Source organism: Hirundo rustica, chromosome 6 (assembly GCF_015227805.2).
Source record: "Hirundo rustica isolate bHirRus1 chromosome 6, bHirRus1.pri.v3, whole genome shotgun sequence".
Classification (NCBI taxonomy): Eukaryota; Metazoa; Chordata; class Aves; order Passeriformes; family Hirundinidae; genus Hirundo; species Hirundo rustica.
The window spans coordinates 41,411,329-41,426,853 of NC_053455.1; the positions used below are offsets into that span (position 1 = coordinate 41,411,329).

General features: G+C 37.7%; 1 protein-coding gene across 12 annotated transcripts in view; it reads right to left on the reverse strand.

Annotated features, from left to right (window-relative positions):
• The window catches only part of EXT2 (exostosin glycosyltransferase 2), a 73,694-nt gene that overhangs the window by 19,479 nt on the left and 38,690 nt on the right, over positions 1-15,525 (reverse strand). For all 12 annotated transcript variants that reach the window (XM_040066998.1, XM_040067000.1, XM_040067003.2 and 9 more), the window contains one exon: positions 10,728-10,917. In XM_040066998.1, coding sequence (XP_039922932.1) covers positions 10,728-10,917 — 190 coding nt within the window. The remainder of the gene's footprint in view (positions 1-10,727; positions 10,918-15,525) is intronic.

A 15,525-nucleotide genomic window follows, 5' to 3' on the forward strand; every position in this document is an offset into this window, starting at 1 on the left:
GTGGACAATAAAACTATACAGAGCTTACTAAAGTCTATACAACTGGACTGCTTAGTGAACTAGGTGCATTTGAACAAAAGACACTGACACATTTGACACACAGTTAAACACTAGGACCAAGGAAACTTTTTCTCTAAAAGCGGCTTCTGAAAAGGATTAAAGGGACAGAGTGGACATTAGTTCTCAGCATGCTGCTGTGGCAGAATGGATTAATCTAATTTTTGTATGTATAGATGGGTATGTAGTAAGAAACGGGGGCAGGGGGCAGGGCAACTTTACCTGTATACAGACACAGACAGACAGATGCCAAAATACTGTTTCACTTTGGTGTTTTTATATTTCAAACCATGTTAAAACACTGAAAATGGTGCAAAAAGAATCGCATGAGTTATTTAAGGCCAGGAAAAATGCCTTTTGGTAGAACGTGGAGATCAATCTATTTAGTTTACTAAAAGATGGAACAAAAAGTAGATTTTATTAACATGTACAAGCACCGACACAAGAAGGAAAATTACACGTATCTTCAACAAACTGGAAAAAGACATAACAGAAAACAATGACTGGAATCTAAAGGCAGGCAAATTCAAAATATAAGTAAGGCAGACATTTTTAAAAGTAACAGTGGTTAACCTCTGGCAAAAGTTAAAAAGAACAACAGCTGGTTCTGTACATCTTGTCACTCAACAAGACTGGGTATTATTATAAAAGATGCAGTCAAGCTGGAAGTCACTGAACTGAAAAGAAAGGTATTGTGGTGACTCATGACTCACAGGTCAACCCAGATGGTCTTACTGCACCTTCTGCCTCAAACTCCATGAACAGTAGGATTGTTGACTGTCACCAGGATAAGAATAGGAAGTTTGAATAAAACTACCAAGACATGGGGAGCAAATACAGAAATTCAGAAAAGAGCATAAGGAAATAAGATCCCTGTTTCTGTGTTTTGAGAATGAAAAGTGGAAGTTAAAATAGGTGTCAATGAAAAAAGCCATTGCAAGGACAAAAATAAGAGAAGTCCTAACCTGAGAAAATGGTTTAACTTTTTAAACAACATATGATCATATTCTGGAATTGTTCTCAATAGAAGTTTCTGAAGACTGCTGACTGATGGACAACACCAAAAATAATGGGATACAATTATGTGCACACACTTCCAATTCCATTAAAACCGTGAATCAGGTCTGACACCCAGACAGTTTTGCGTTCTTTCCACTGCCAGTCTATTGCACTAGGAAGACAGAACCAGGAAGAAGAGAAGCTGCTTCATTCCCACACGTACAAGTAAAATTTGGTCTCGGGAAGAAGTGTCCACATCCTCATTGACACAGGGCCTCTCAGATTTAACAGCTCACGCAATGCCCAAAAACCCCACAAATCTGCACACTGCTAGAAGGCACCAGAGTCTGACGCTACTTCATTGGGGAAAACAAAGTAATATTTCCAAACCACAGCAAGTCTTCAAAAGTCAGTTTTTCTTGGAGCTGTATTATAGAAAGAAGGATTGGCATGCATGGGTGGCCAAAAAAAAAAAAAAAAAGGAAAACAGAGTGATATTTATTGGCAAAATTTCTATTCAGTATTCAGTTTCCTATCCCAAGGTTTTGCCTGTAAGGTTGAAAACGTGTCTGTCAAATCTACTTTTATCTGTGTGGTCTTGTAGACCATGACATGTATGCATGTTCTTGTCCTGTTTTACTCATCTCTTGTCCTTCTACTAGAAGGTATAAGGCATTAGCCCTCCTAGCACATCTGAGTGTGATAGTGACCAGAAGTCAGCTGGAGGGATTCAATCCCATTAGTGGTGGACTCCAAAGGAAGTCATGGTCAACCACCAGCTGGGAGATACAGCAAGCTCCTTAGGCCCATTACAAAAATGGAGCATTGATTCCAATTATAGTGTTATGAGCTCATTTTATTCTCAGCATTGTAAGGTCTTTAAAAGCCCTGCATGAATCATAATCTGAAATGATGTTTCCAGTAGGAGACTACTGAAATTCCAAAATTTTCAGCTTACTAGCCATTGTAACCTCAGCAGGCAGTGACACTGAATGACTAGAAGTGTTTATTGCAAATCAGTACTCTTGATTTCACTCACTCTTTTCTTACTGGTTTACTGTACAACATGCAAGTACCATTTTATAAATGGTAACAGATAGTTAAAGGTACCTCACAAAGACAGATGTCATTGCCTCATAAAGAATACAGACTATGTAATATTTACAAGCTTCTTAAAGACCTTTGGATAATTGCCTGTAATTATCCAAATGTAACCCCTGGACTGGTATAAAATAATTTTAAACAGCTTGATAGATCCCAAAAATACTGTTACAAGTGTTTTAGATACAATCAGAATTGCCAATTCATATGCATGTATTTGTAAATTTGTATGTATATGTAGCACCCAAGTTTACATTTGACACATGTTAAGCATTCTTTATTGTCTTTTTTCTTTTCATGTCTACCACATGTTGAAAAAATGACCACTAAATTGCAAAAAAATGCAGGAATATATCAAAACAGAAATTGAAACTGAAAAATCACTAGGATTGAAAAATAATAATTCAGAAAAAATAGCCATGCATATAAACATTAAACTTCCAGCTCTTCTGAAAAATCAGCTATTTGATAGCTTACTAACAGACACGCCACTTGCATAAAAAAATGGCTATAGAATAAAAAGTAATGAAAAGTGTATGAAAAATGAAGATGTAATCTAATCATAATCAGCACGCATCTCAGATGTCTGCAAATCCTCTTAAATCCACATGATTTACTAAGGTCTTGGAAAGTCTCTCAAAATGACCAGTTCTCAACAACGGCTATGTTACTGTCAAATATTTGTGCTTTGAGAAACATAATATAAAGTTTCTGAATTTAGCCTTAGATTAATGAAAAGAAAATATAAGTGTTTTGGAGAAACTTTGAATAAGACGTTAGGGTACCAGTTACTCTGCAGCATGCAAAATGCACAGCTGCCTAGAGGCTGACTTAATACTGGAGGTTGCTGCCCTTACAGAGATGGAAGCACACAGGAGATGTTATGACACAATATACCTGGGTAACAACTGGCAACCTGGGCAAAATTGACTGCCATAAAGGACAGGAGGCTCCAGTGAGAGATCCAAGTATTACAAATCAGCTCTGGCACAGGAACTCCAAAAGAAATACATATATAAAAAAGACAACAGTCACTTCACAAGTCAAAGTTTTAGAATCCATCAGGAAGGTGAAGATTGCCTATATTTATTTTAAAGGACCACAGAAGAAAAGTATTTGTATTTAAAGAGCAATCAGAAACAGGGTGTGCCAATTCTATAACATCAGACTTTGAATTTTCAGATACTGCTTGGAAAGTTCTGAGAAACCTCTGCACTAGCAAAACATATATGGAGGAAATTCTCCATTTAGTAGACTCTGTTATAACAAAGGTAAAAGCACAGGATTTATTCTTACAGTAAGACAGACCTTTAACAGAGTATAATAAATACAAAAGAAGCTTAAGAATCTCACATCATGGCATGAGATCCTTTAGGCATACAAAAGTAAAAATGCATGATTGGACTATGCTCACTTTTTAAAAGATCAGTGAGGACTCTGTGATGCAGTAGAAAATAGAAGCAAATTATGGAAACAAAGCTCTCTGGAGCGAACACAATACTATGTATATAAGGATTCTGAAGAGAATGACAGGCACTTCCTATTGTGTGTCATACTGAAATAATCATGAGAGAAGAGTGAATAACACTTATACTTGCTCCCTGGTAATGACTCTGGTCATGATTAGCATTATGTGCTGTTTAGGACTACTGATGCACTGATTGCTGGAGAAGCCCACAGAAAACAGCGTGTGGTCCTCTAAACACAAAATCAGTAGTTTCCCAGCTTTGCCCAATGCAGCTCCCTCTCCTAATGGGCTTACAGACCCTAACAACCACATACATGGTCGTGTTTCTGGCCAGCCTGCAATTCCACCATTAAGTCCTGCAAGTCCACATATGACAGCAAAATTTTCAAGCATGATTTCAAGATGATTTAAACAGCAGGATAAAAAGGTGCCAAAGTTACATTCCCAGTTAAAACACTCACATTTAAAAGAGCAGCAAAAAATCCCATCCTCTAATTATGCATTTCTCAGCTACAACTGTCAGTGAATCACATGTAAATAAGAGAAGGGAGGACAGTCACGAGAAAGAGGCAACTTCATTATAAAATAAAGGAATATCCTCTCACACAAAAAAAGCTCTCTGACTTTCCATACCTCTCTAGGCTTTTGACAAGATATTTGTAATGAAAAGGTAACTAACATAAGCTTGTGCACTGTCTATACGTAAAATTGATTTCTTGGTGTGAAATCCAGCCCTGTTTCTCAGTACTGAACAAACTGTTACATCATACCTAAAAGGGGGACCATTAAAAACAACAGAGCCCAGTATTTCCATGGAATATATTATTTCTTTTCAAAGAGAAATGGCACTGTGTCACGGTTTGGGAATGGTATTCCCCAGTTCAGTGCCCCCACCAAGACTCTCCAAACCACATGCCTCTCTCACTCTCTTCCTTCTTCCTGCTGCAGGAGGAGGGAGAGGAAGAGAATTGGAGGCAAAGATCACAAGTTGAGGAAACAGCAATGAGATAAAATGAACAATAGTGGCAACAGTACTAACAAAAGGGTACAAGAAAAAAAACTACTCACATGGAAAAAAACGCCAACAAGACAATACCTTCTACAAGACAAGCTCCTTCCACCAAGTTTTCTTGACCAGAAGAAAACCCTTCTCCTTGGAAGAGATGCCCTTCCCCTCAAAAGGAGTGAGGTAGTACAGAATAGTGAGGAGGCACAGACTGCAGAAATTAACCCCGTCCCAGCCGGAACCAGGACACACCACCGTGTTGTTAAATAGCACCATTCTCTGTATCCTTGCTTCTGAGAAACTGGGAAATTAATAACATCTGAAGAAGTTCTTTTGCAGCACACACCATTGCTGATCTTGTCAGCAGACTGAAGCGTATTTACAAAGGAAATTACTTGCTCTACGTTCTAATCATCCATTCTCAGTTTCAGTACTCAACCTAGGAAAAATGAGAATCAGTACAGTGGCTGTACAGCGCTAACCAGTATTCTTGGGACACCACTTCTAAGTGGTATCAAGATCAAAAAATAGCAAGTGATATTTGAATACAGATAGTTTGTTGCATTTGCAATAGGAAGAAGCAGGTAAGGATAATGAGGAGCTGGAAATACAGTGTACACTCCTGACAGCAAAAAAATTGAGTGGCTGTCAGTACTAAAACCAATATGACAAATTTTTAAAAATCCACTTATTGGCTAAAATCACAGCATTTTAATGACTCATATACAGACATTTGTAACAATCATTCTTTTTCTGCTTTACTGCCTCAATAATAACAGCTAAAAATATCTAATGAGTAGTGATAACATTGGTCCAGAATATTAATTCATATAACGCTCTGACATCCCAAAACTTCTATGGAGCCCATATGGAAATATAAAAAGAAAAAACCTCTCCAGAAGTAGTGCAAGGTAGACAGAGTGATGAAAAACTGGCACAAAACATCTCTAAACATGCCCTGCTTATACCTGCAGTTGCACAGAATCCCATTCAACATACTCAATTCTCATACCTGAACTTTTGTACAAGCTCTCATCTGATGCTTATTCTAGCTGGTTTATAGCAGTTTGCATGAATGTACCTAATTGAACATTGCTTATAAAACCTAATTAATACTTTTTCAGTCTTTAATACTGAATGGCAGAATTTAGCTGGAGTCTGAAGTTTCAAAAAACTGTCAGAAACAACATCAAGCACGCCTCTTCAACTTATTATCAGAATTCCTTCCATTATGACTGAGTGAAAAAGTCTGTTCAGAGTTCAAAACAGGTGCTTTCTACACACATTACAATGTTTATATTGCTCTACAGAAATGCACAGAATTCCTCATGTATATAACAGAATACTTGGTTCTAGGACACTAGGGCCCAGTTTGTTAAGATGGGCTTTGTTAGGCTAACTTTCTAGACTTTCCTAGGAAGTAATATTGCAAAATGTTTGTAATATGCCTTATAGAAGAATAAAAGCACCATGAATTAATTCTCTAGCTAATCGAGGAAAATTGCATTAATTCCATCATCAAGAAGTCAATTTAATTGAAAACTTAGAGAGAAGTTAAAAAAAGCACTCCTACCAGTGCTGACTACCAAAGACACAGCATGGAAAAAAACCCCAAACCTGTCACTGAACATGCTTTTATTATTTTTTTTTAAGATAACACTTTAAGACACAGCAATCCAAAGGATACTCACTTGGTTTATCCCCATTTATATCAATGTTGTCCATTAACAGCATCAAACAGAAATACAAAGACTATTTCAGTAATACCTTAAGAAGTTTATCAGCAACTTAGCTCCAGGATCCACAACTAAATAGAAAATACAAATTCCTTAAAATACGCTTTTCATTTTTATAAAACTGAACTTAAAAAGGAATCAAGCTACCATACATGATTTGTAGCTTGTTGCATATTTACTAACAGTAATGAATTTATACACTGTAATATGATTTATGTGGTAGACAAAGCGGTTTCTTCACTTGTCTGAAACAAATGTTGGTGGAAATTCCTATCACAGACTATTTTCTTGAATTTCAGGACTAGCAATTTAGAAAAACATGAATAAAAGGGAAAAAATGGGGGTTTTTTGGCTGATGGAGAAAATCATGATTTCTACAGAAATATTCCCAGCACCAGGCACTTGGACCACAATGGATTTTTTTAATTGATCCAGAGTGAGTGAGGGGAAAAATTGATTTTTTTTCCTGTAATATTTCAAGGCTTTATTATTTATATTAGTATTATACACACAGTTATGAGCCTACTGACATTACTGCTGCATTGAGGGGCTTCCTGCATACAATGCATGGGAGAGAAAAATACGCAAAACTCAGCCAAAGACACAAAGCAGAGATCACGCCACCTAAATTCATCAAGTACTTAGGATAACAAGCTAATTCTATAATGTTTTAAGGTTCCAGATTAGAATCATCACTGTATGTGATATTTTCTTTCTGCTATTTCACATATAAGAAGATTTAATATTTTTACCATCAAAAACGCTGTCTAAGCTTCAAATTTTGCTGTCTTTGCACAAGACACCTGTATTTCTCATAGCTTCATCTTGTTTCTTTTCTCTGACTCTAAAGAAAACACAGAACCATGAGTTCAGACTTCCACAGATAGCTCTCAGACATTAAGTTAAAAAAATGATCCTTACAAACTCTTAAGACTAAAGAAAAAACAATCTTAAAATTACTACTGATATCCAGCCCACATACATGTAGTCCTTCAATTTTATATTTTTACATGCTATTTGGTTGAAAACTTTCCAGTCAAGTGTTTAATTAATCTATCGCCCTCTTACCCGCTTACCTTTTTTATCAGCCAGCACAACAAAAAAATTCTGTCGCATCAGAGCTGCATCTGAGAGGTCTAGCTTTGAAAGAAGACTTTTTCCAGATGCTTTGCACACTCCCTACACCTGTTACCACTGCACAGCAGCTGAGATCAGCTACAGCCTCTCAGCTGGGATGCTCAACACTACTAATGGCAGTGACCACCCGTGACTCCATTAAATTCTCAATGATCTTAAATTTTGTGCAATTTTTAGAGTATTTAATTTTCATTCGGTTTTTCTCCTAAGTCCTGAGTATCATTACACCAAGGCATTATTGCAAATGCATAGCATATTGTTTTGATAGGAATGATCTTTTCAATTATAATAATTTTCTGGTGTTGACAGAGGAAAGAAAGGAAAGGCCACGTGTCACTTGTGTGGCACTTTGCCAGCTGCTTCCCAAGAAACCTAAACCCAGTTCTCAATTTAGCACACATATTCACTAAGGAAGGCAATTTGGAAGTTCTTCACCCAGCCCTCCCACTTACACATGCAAAACAAAACAAAGACACGAAAGGTTGCAATGACAAAAGCCAAGATCAGCTTCTGTGCCGAAACACGTCCCTTACGTGGAAAGGACCAAGAAATACAGCACTTGATGCTCTAGAAGGTTAAGTGCCTCTGCTTTACTACAGCCAATTAAAAATGAATAGCCATAAAAGTGCAGATACTACTGTAGGGTAATAAACTAGACTTTATCAGTGACAGTGGTGCACATTACAAACTTCAAACTCATTCCTTGTTCTAATCCATCAGAAACTTCCTGGCTTTAACAGGCTATAAACAGCAGTAGCTTTGAAGTCCGAGGATTAGGATCACTAATAGACAGACTGAATGAGGCTGGCTGAAGAGCCAAGTGGAATGCCCTGCATGGATCTGGAATAAAAGAAGTTCATTTAATCAAACTGACCTCTCTCTAGCCATAGACCAAGAGATTACAATGGTTGTGACAGCAATAAAGGGACACAGGACACTAAAAACAAATAGTTACTCACTTCAATGCAATGCTTAGGCTAATGCAAGGACAAAACTGCTTATGCCTTCAACTGCACTCTCAAGTCCACAATTTTAAGCTCCACAGGTTGGTTTTGGTTTTTTTTAATTAGTTTGATTTAGTGGTAGTAGAAAAAAATTAAACACACTTTGATTTTCAAGATTAATACAATGATTGAAAAGGTCATTGTAATGGTCTATTTGCTTCAACTCTCCTGTATCTCAGATTCACTTGATGGAAATGTGGAAACAATTCATTTGGGTTGAATCCGCCCACACTCAGTGATCACATAACTGTATAAATCACTAAGCTTTTTTGCTTTTAGAAAAGAACGGCTTACTGCAAAAATTCCTGTTGTTATCAATTTATACACAACAATTTTTACTCTAAAGGGCTGCAGAAGATTTAAAATATGACTGAACTTGAGGTATTTAGCCCAGAAGGAATAAAGAACACTTTAAAAAGTAAACAATAAAGCTACTCTGCATTAAACTGTAGCAAGTTGCAAAAATGGCAAATGAACCAAGTGAATGGTAGCAATGGCTTGGCTCTGAGAGGCTCTTAGGAGATGGAAAATTGAGGCAAGTGGTCAGGGATTAATTTCTACATTGTATCTTGCTGCTATGCAGAATAACTAACTTTGAAGAGTAGAACTCAGAAGCAGTTGAAGCCTCTGGAAAGAGAATTATAAAGTGAGGAATCCTAACAACACATTTCATTCACTACACAAGACAGAAGAATCCACAATACAGCATTTTTTTTGCACTTATTCCTAGAAGGCAATATTTCTTGTCCCAAAACCACCACATTTTCAGATGAGAATGACAGATCCATATGTACAGCACATGGGAACCAGGCTCATATACAGCTCTTATACCTACAGTATTTAATCCAGAATGAGAAGAGGAGGTTTTAATTGCCTGGCACAATGCTCAGGATTTTAGTACTGGTGTTCAGACCTTGAAGAAAGTCACCCTAGGGAACAGTAAGCGTAGAAATAAAATGAGCAGCGCTGGACAGTCTGTCTAGCACTGCAGAGGATTACCAAAGGCCAAGCCTAGCTGGCTTCCCTTACATGGGGCAAGACCTCTCATTTATTCCATGGCGATTTCATAATGGAATTCACTAATGTCAGGACCTGTTTCCAGCTGAGAACCTGGGAAAAGATTAGGAGCAGCATGTTCTTGCGAGGCAGGCAGCCTGGGGATGGGAAAGAAGGGAGTTGGTTGGACACAGAGCAGCCCATGGAGCGTACAATGCCATTGGATGGAAGGAGTCAAAAAAACATGGGATAAGGATCTTGGGTTTGAAAATGTAGGCAGCAAGCTGTGAGGACTGGGCAGCCTGAGACTGAGGTCCTGGCACAAGGGGATATAGTACAGCAGCAGTAGGCCAGGTTGGCAAAGCACACCACAGCTACTGAAAATTAAATAACTGAGAGATTTACAGCACTGAGTTCACACTGGAGTAATTAGTATACCTTGGAAAACAAACCTTGTTCCAAAAATCTGCACATATAAATAACTAGGGAAAATGCCTGTGAATGAGTCCTCATTTTAAAACAACCACTAATTAAAAAAACAATTTAAAAACCATGCAGATGATACCAGACTCACTCACATACTACAAAGAGCAGCACAGTATACCCTATGTGTTGCAAAGAGAAATGTTTTAAAACAGGCACTTATGTATTGTCCTACTGAGCAAACATTAGCATTTTCACAAGATATTCTAGTGGTATGGAAACCCCATTTTGGACACCTGAAACATCCCAAATTTTCATTTCATCAATCAATCAAAATATTCACTTATTTTATCGCTCCAAGCATTCAAACTGCTTTGCTGCTTTGAACCACATTTGCTCTAGAAACAGTCCAGTAGCAGCAGTATAGACACTGTGATGAAAGACTGTCTATAAAGAAATTAAAGCAAGTATTGACAGATCAAAAATATGCCTCTCCTTACTACTCCCTCCAAAAATGTTAAAGACAGAATAGTTTATTGTAATATTGTATTTATAGGTTTTGATTCAGTAGTTAGCAGCACAACCACTGTTTGTTTTTTTTTTTGTTATCTACTTTGGCTTCTCTTATTTCACTTTCAAACACTTTGCCACAAAAAATTCAAAACGATTATTTTGAAAGAACCATGAAATACTTCTTGAATATAAATGATGTAGAAGAAAGGTCATTCTGTAGCAGGTGTCAACAGACACGTTATTCCCGTTTTCACCTTCCTCCACCACCCCTCCCATGGGTTTTTTACCTTCCGGTGGATTCTTATTCTGGTTGTTCCAGACTACCAACAATTTGGATAGACTAGGCACTTTAGACACCTCCGTGATAACTCGGAAGAGGCTCTCCACTCGGTCATAGGTGAGAACGACGGCTGTGAAACCTTGGGACTGAGGTGGGATCAGTGGAAGGAAGAGTGGGTTGCTCACACTGCTCCATTTCTGTGAAGGAAAACAACAAAACAGCAAAACTATTTGATTAAAGTGAATTATCACAGTAGGGAGTAATTCATATAGCCAGACCCTAAGCATCAGATTTATAATTTGCTCAGATCAGACAGGCTGCCTCTCCAATTCTGACTTAAGCAATTTCTCAAAATCTTTATTCCAATCTCTTTCTTATTCCAATTTTCACGTTTGTCTAGCTGTAATGTTGCAACCAGATAGGTGTTAAGGTAAAAACTAAAGTAGAGGAGGTAAACAGACTTGTGGAGAAGGAAAACCAAGGTAATTTGAGCCCAACTAGCATGGTTCAATTCTCATTTACTAATCATTATTTCAAGACATTTATATTTATTGTCAGGACTCAATAAACAAAGAGAAACTTAATCAGCACAACAATTTCATAGTGAAAAAGTGTTACTGACAACAAAGCTAAAGGAACAAACCCATAGACTTGGCATAAAATGTGCACCCGAGCAAAAAGGGAAAAAGCAGTACAAAGAGGAGCAAACACAAAGGAGTTTCCACAAAGTTTGTTCAACGGTGGAAAAAACCCACCTATTACATTAAAAAAAAAATAAATTAAAAGACAGGAGATTCAAAGATGAATTTCAGAGTTATCTGCTCCTTGTGAATTTTAACTAGTGTATCCCTTCCAGGACTTCAAAGGTCTTATTTCAATACACAGCATAGGGAAGCCAGCCCAGACGGCAAAAGACAAGACAGACAACTATATTCCCACTGAATGTGCCAATCCTCTTTGGAACTGACAACATGGGGGAGGAAGCAGTGAAGGGACCATTTGACAAGAATGAAAACACCAGCATTTTTAGTCTCAAATTTTCCATTCCAACTGACGTTCCAAGCAGGGGTCGGACAGAGAAGCAAAGGGAAAAACCAAACCCTTTGGGACAAGGTGAAAAGGGAAGTTGGGAAAGCAGAAACTGAGTGATGCTGTTTTGCAAGGAAGTTTTGAATCCTAGCCTGTAAAAACTATGAATACTCGTAAGAGGTTAGCAAGTACCAGCAGTTTACAGAAACACTGTGAAATTCTCCAGCCAAACTCATACCATAAGCCAGCTTGTATCAGGAATAAAGCAAGTTTTACAGACTCAGAGTTACAAGGCCATATTTGTAGGAAGTAAACTTTGAAATTTTCTGTTTCCCTATTTAGTCTTTGGTTAACTTTATACACCCAAAAATCACCCTGCTCGTGTTTAATGGTTTGACACCTCTAACTAGAATGACTTCAAGGATGAGGAGAATAAAGAGTCTATTATTTAGACATCATAACATTTTGACCATTTTGGTAAAGGAGAAAAAAAATTATATGAATATGATTTCCTTCTATGAACAACTCAAAACTGAAGAGGGGATAAATTTGTGAGTTGGATAAGTTAAGCATAGTATTGGGACACTCTTTTGTCCAGGATGGTCTAAGATTATGTTCCAGGCAAGGACCTGCCAGTAGGAGTAATATGTTTTAGTAGATCTTCCTGAAATAGTTGGAAAGACAGACTGGCCTTCAGCTACACACACTTTGTTAGGTCTGGTAAAAGCAGCATTCATCTTAAAACTGTTTGTGAGGATCCTAATGGAAAACACAAAGTTCTAGTTTTTACCCAAAAGGAATAATAGGATAATGTAGAAACAGTAATGATACGATATGGAACTTTGGTTCATGAAAGGGACATGGCTACCTGTGAAAGCACACTTAGTAATTCAGGAAATAAACATCCATTACTTCAGCAACTGGTATGTGCAGAGAAAAATCTTCCAGATTATTAGGTTTTCTAAAATTAAAGCTTTTGTGCATACTTTGCTAGTTGTACAAGATGACTAGTGGCAGATGGGGACAGCCCTCTGATTTTGCTGTAGCTTCAATAATTCCTACAGCAAATCACAACCTAAATGTTGCCAGAGCATAATCCACCTCATTAAAGCTTTACTACAGACTTGTTTCCACACAACCCCCACCCCAAGACTGCTATTATCCAAACAACCCTGGTAATGTCAAGCAGCTTTCTTAACACAACTCTCAGAAACCTCTTTTCATTAATACTTGAAACAGAGGTTTAACATAATAACCAGAGTGCCAAGAAAATAATATGTTTCTGTCCTACAAGAAGAAATAACTGGTAGAGGCATCTGCAGTCAATGTTTTATTTATCACTTACGGGTGAGAATTGCTACCTAGATTAATGGCTCCCATTTGAAGTTTTTCTAGAAACATTTTCTCTCTGTCTACAGCACTTCCTAACAAATTGCTTGCTATAATACCTTTTGGAAAGGATTATTCCTTTTCCATAATTTAAGACTATTTTAGGTACTTACAGAAAGAAATATATCATGCATATGTGTGCAAGCACATGCATATGTACCTCAAATGGTCATGAATTTCTCTTATAAACTTGAATTTTAGGTACATTCCTTAAATCTCAACTTCTACTACTTTCAGAAAGGCATGAAAATTCTCCCTTGCTGGTCATAACTTAGGAAAAATAAGGAAACTTGAAAGAAGGTTTTGCTTCTGCACCTACTAAAGGATGATGGAGGGAGGGAAAAGCCTGTAGACACGCACTAATGGATGGGAGAACCATGCCTCTCATTTGAGAAAAACATTTCAAAAAGGCAATTAAGCATCTCTCAAGTGCCATTAAGAGTCAACCCCCTGCTGCCTGCCTGAAGAGTGTGTCTACAGTCTGAGACCTATTGACCCCACTTTCTGCAGGAAATCAGGCAAATTCAAGCCTCCATAATTTGCTAAAGTCTTCCAGATTTCTGGTTAGGAAAAGCAAACCATATTGGCAATTAATACAACAGCAACCTAATTAAATCTCCATTATGGCAGCAAAGCATGAAATGGCTAATGACATAGGGATGGGTTCCCCCAGTCATTGCTCAAGCAACCAAGTGATGAAGGCACATTTGCTCCATTCCCGTCTTTATTAACATTCTTGATGGAAATTCACAGGAACTTTCACTCTCAGAGATGAGAGCAAACAGCAACAGTAGATTGATCATCCATCACCTTTCTTTGACAAAGTGCTGACATTCAGATATGGATAAGACAACCCCTCACTATTGCCCTCACAGCTAATATCATTAGAAGAGCCAGGATAATTTATCCAAGATTAATAGGTTACTTGCCGTGAATCATTTTTATGGGCAAAAAGGATCAAATTGAAATGTTAGTTTCCTAAGAGTAATTTCATGTCACTTAAGTCTCGCAGACTCAGTTGTCTGACAGCTCTTTGCAGTTCATACGAAAATCCAAAGTACTGGAATGAGAGTGACAGTGAGAACTTGAGAATGGCCTGAAGCTGGAAGAGAGAGGTCAGGAATGGTTATGTGTGTACATAAGGATTCAGACTGCTGCAGCTATCCTGTGCATGCTTTCTACAAGTGTGCATGTGTAATAATGCCTTAGAAACAAGGCACCTTCCTTTCCTATAACTCAATCAAATATTGTCCTCCTTTGGTCATTAAAAAAAACCTGATTCTACTTCAAAAAAAAATAAATACATTTGGGACGATGTATCAAGGGAGCTGAATTCCCATGATGTGAGAGGCTTCAGGCTCGACTTAATGTAGAGTCTTCAGGTTCAACTTAGCAAGAAGTTCATAACAGACCTTTCTTAGCAGGGTACAGAAGGGAGATAGGAGGGAGTTTCATGACATCAATGAACACAAGTGGACTGAGAAATGGACAATCTTAATATTTAAATTCTATGGAGCCTCAAAGATATTGGTAAAGCATCAGAGATAATGAAGACTCGGCCCTACCCCAAAACTTCTTAACTGGTTGTTCACCACGGAAAGAGACTTGAAGAAAGGTACAGTAGCCACATTAGAAACATCATCACAGAATGGTCTCTGGGAAAACAAGGCTGTGTAAGATGTTCCGTATTAAAGAAGAATCAAGAACTTCCCAGCTATCAGTTAGTGGGAAAGCTCAGCAACAGCACTTACAAAGAATAAAATTTCACTGCTCCCATGAAGAAGACAGAGAGCTTTCCCACCAGTGTATTTTATTTTCAACACCTAGCCTGCTTTCTGTAAACTACATTTAAGTGAAACAACATAGTCTGAACAACAATTCACTGTCTTTTAAAAGCACAGAGGTAAGGACAGCAGTGTGTTGAACTTCGTAGTTGAGCAGTCCTATACATCTAAGCAAAACAGAGATACATCCCCTGGCACTGTGGTTAAGACTTTTTCAGCTAAGTTGTTCTTAAAATCAATCTCATCTCAATATGGTTTCAATTATGAATTACCAGACCAAAAAAAGCCTTGATTTATTCTATTTTTCTCCAATTATTTATGGTAAGTTTCTATTCAATACTTTGAGAAAGTATTTCATCATGCTTCCCATCCTCAAGTGGTCATAGGGCAAACCCAAAGGACTTAACCCTCCTTACTTGTCCAGAGCCAATCGAAGTGCTTACTTCTTACCCAACAGAATTACAAACAGAGCTGCAGTGGCCACCATTTCATGTTTTAATGAAGATCATAAACCCTCCTGACAAAAAAAATTAGTCACGAGACAGACAGGAACTTCTATCTACTGTAGAATAATCCACTGTGTAAGAAAAGTATCCTAACCTC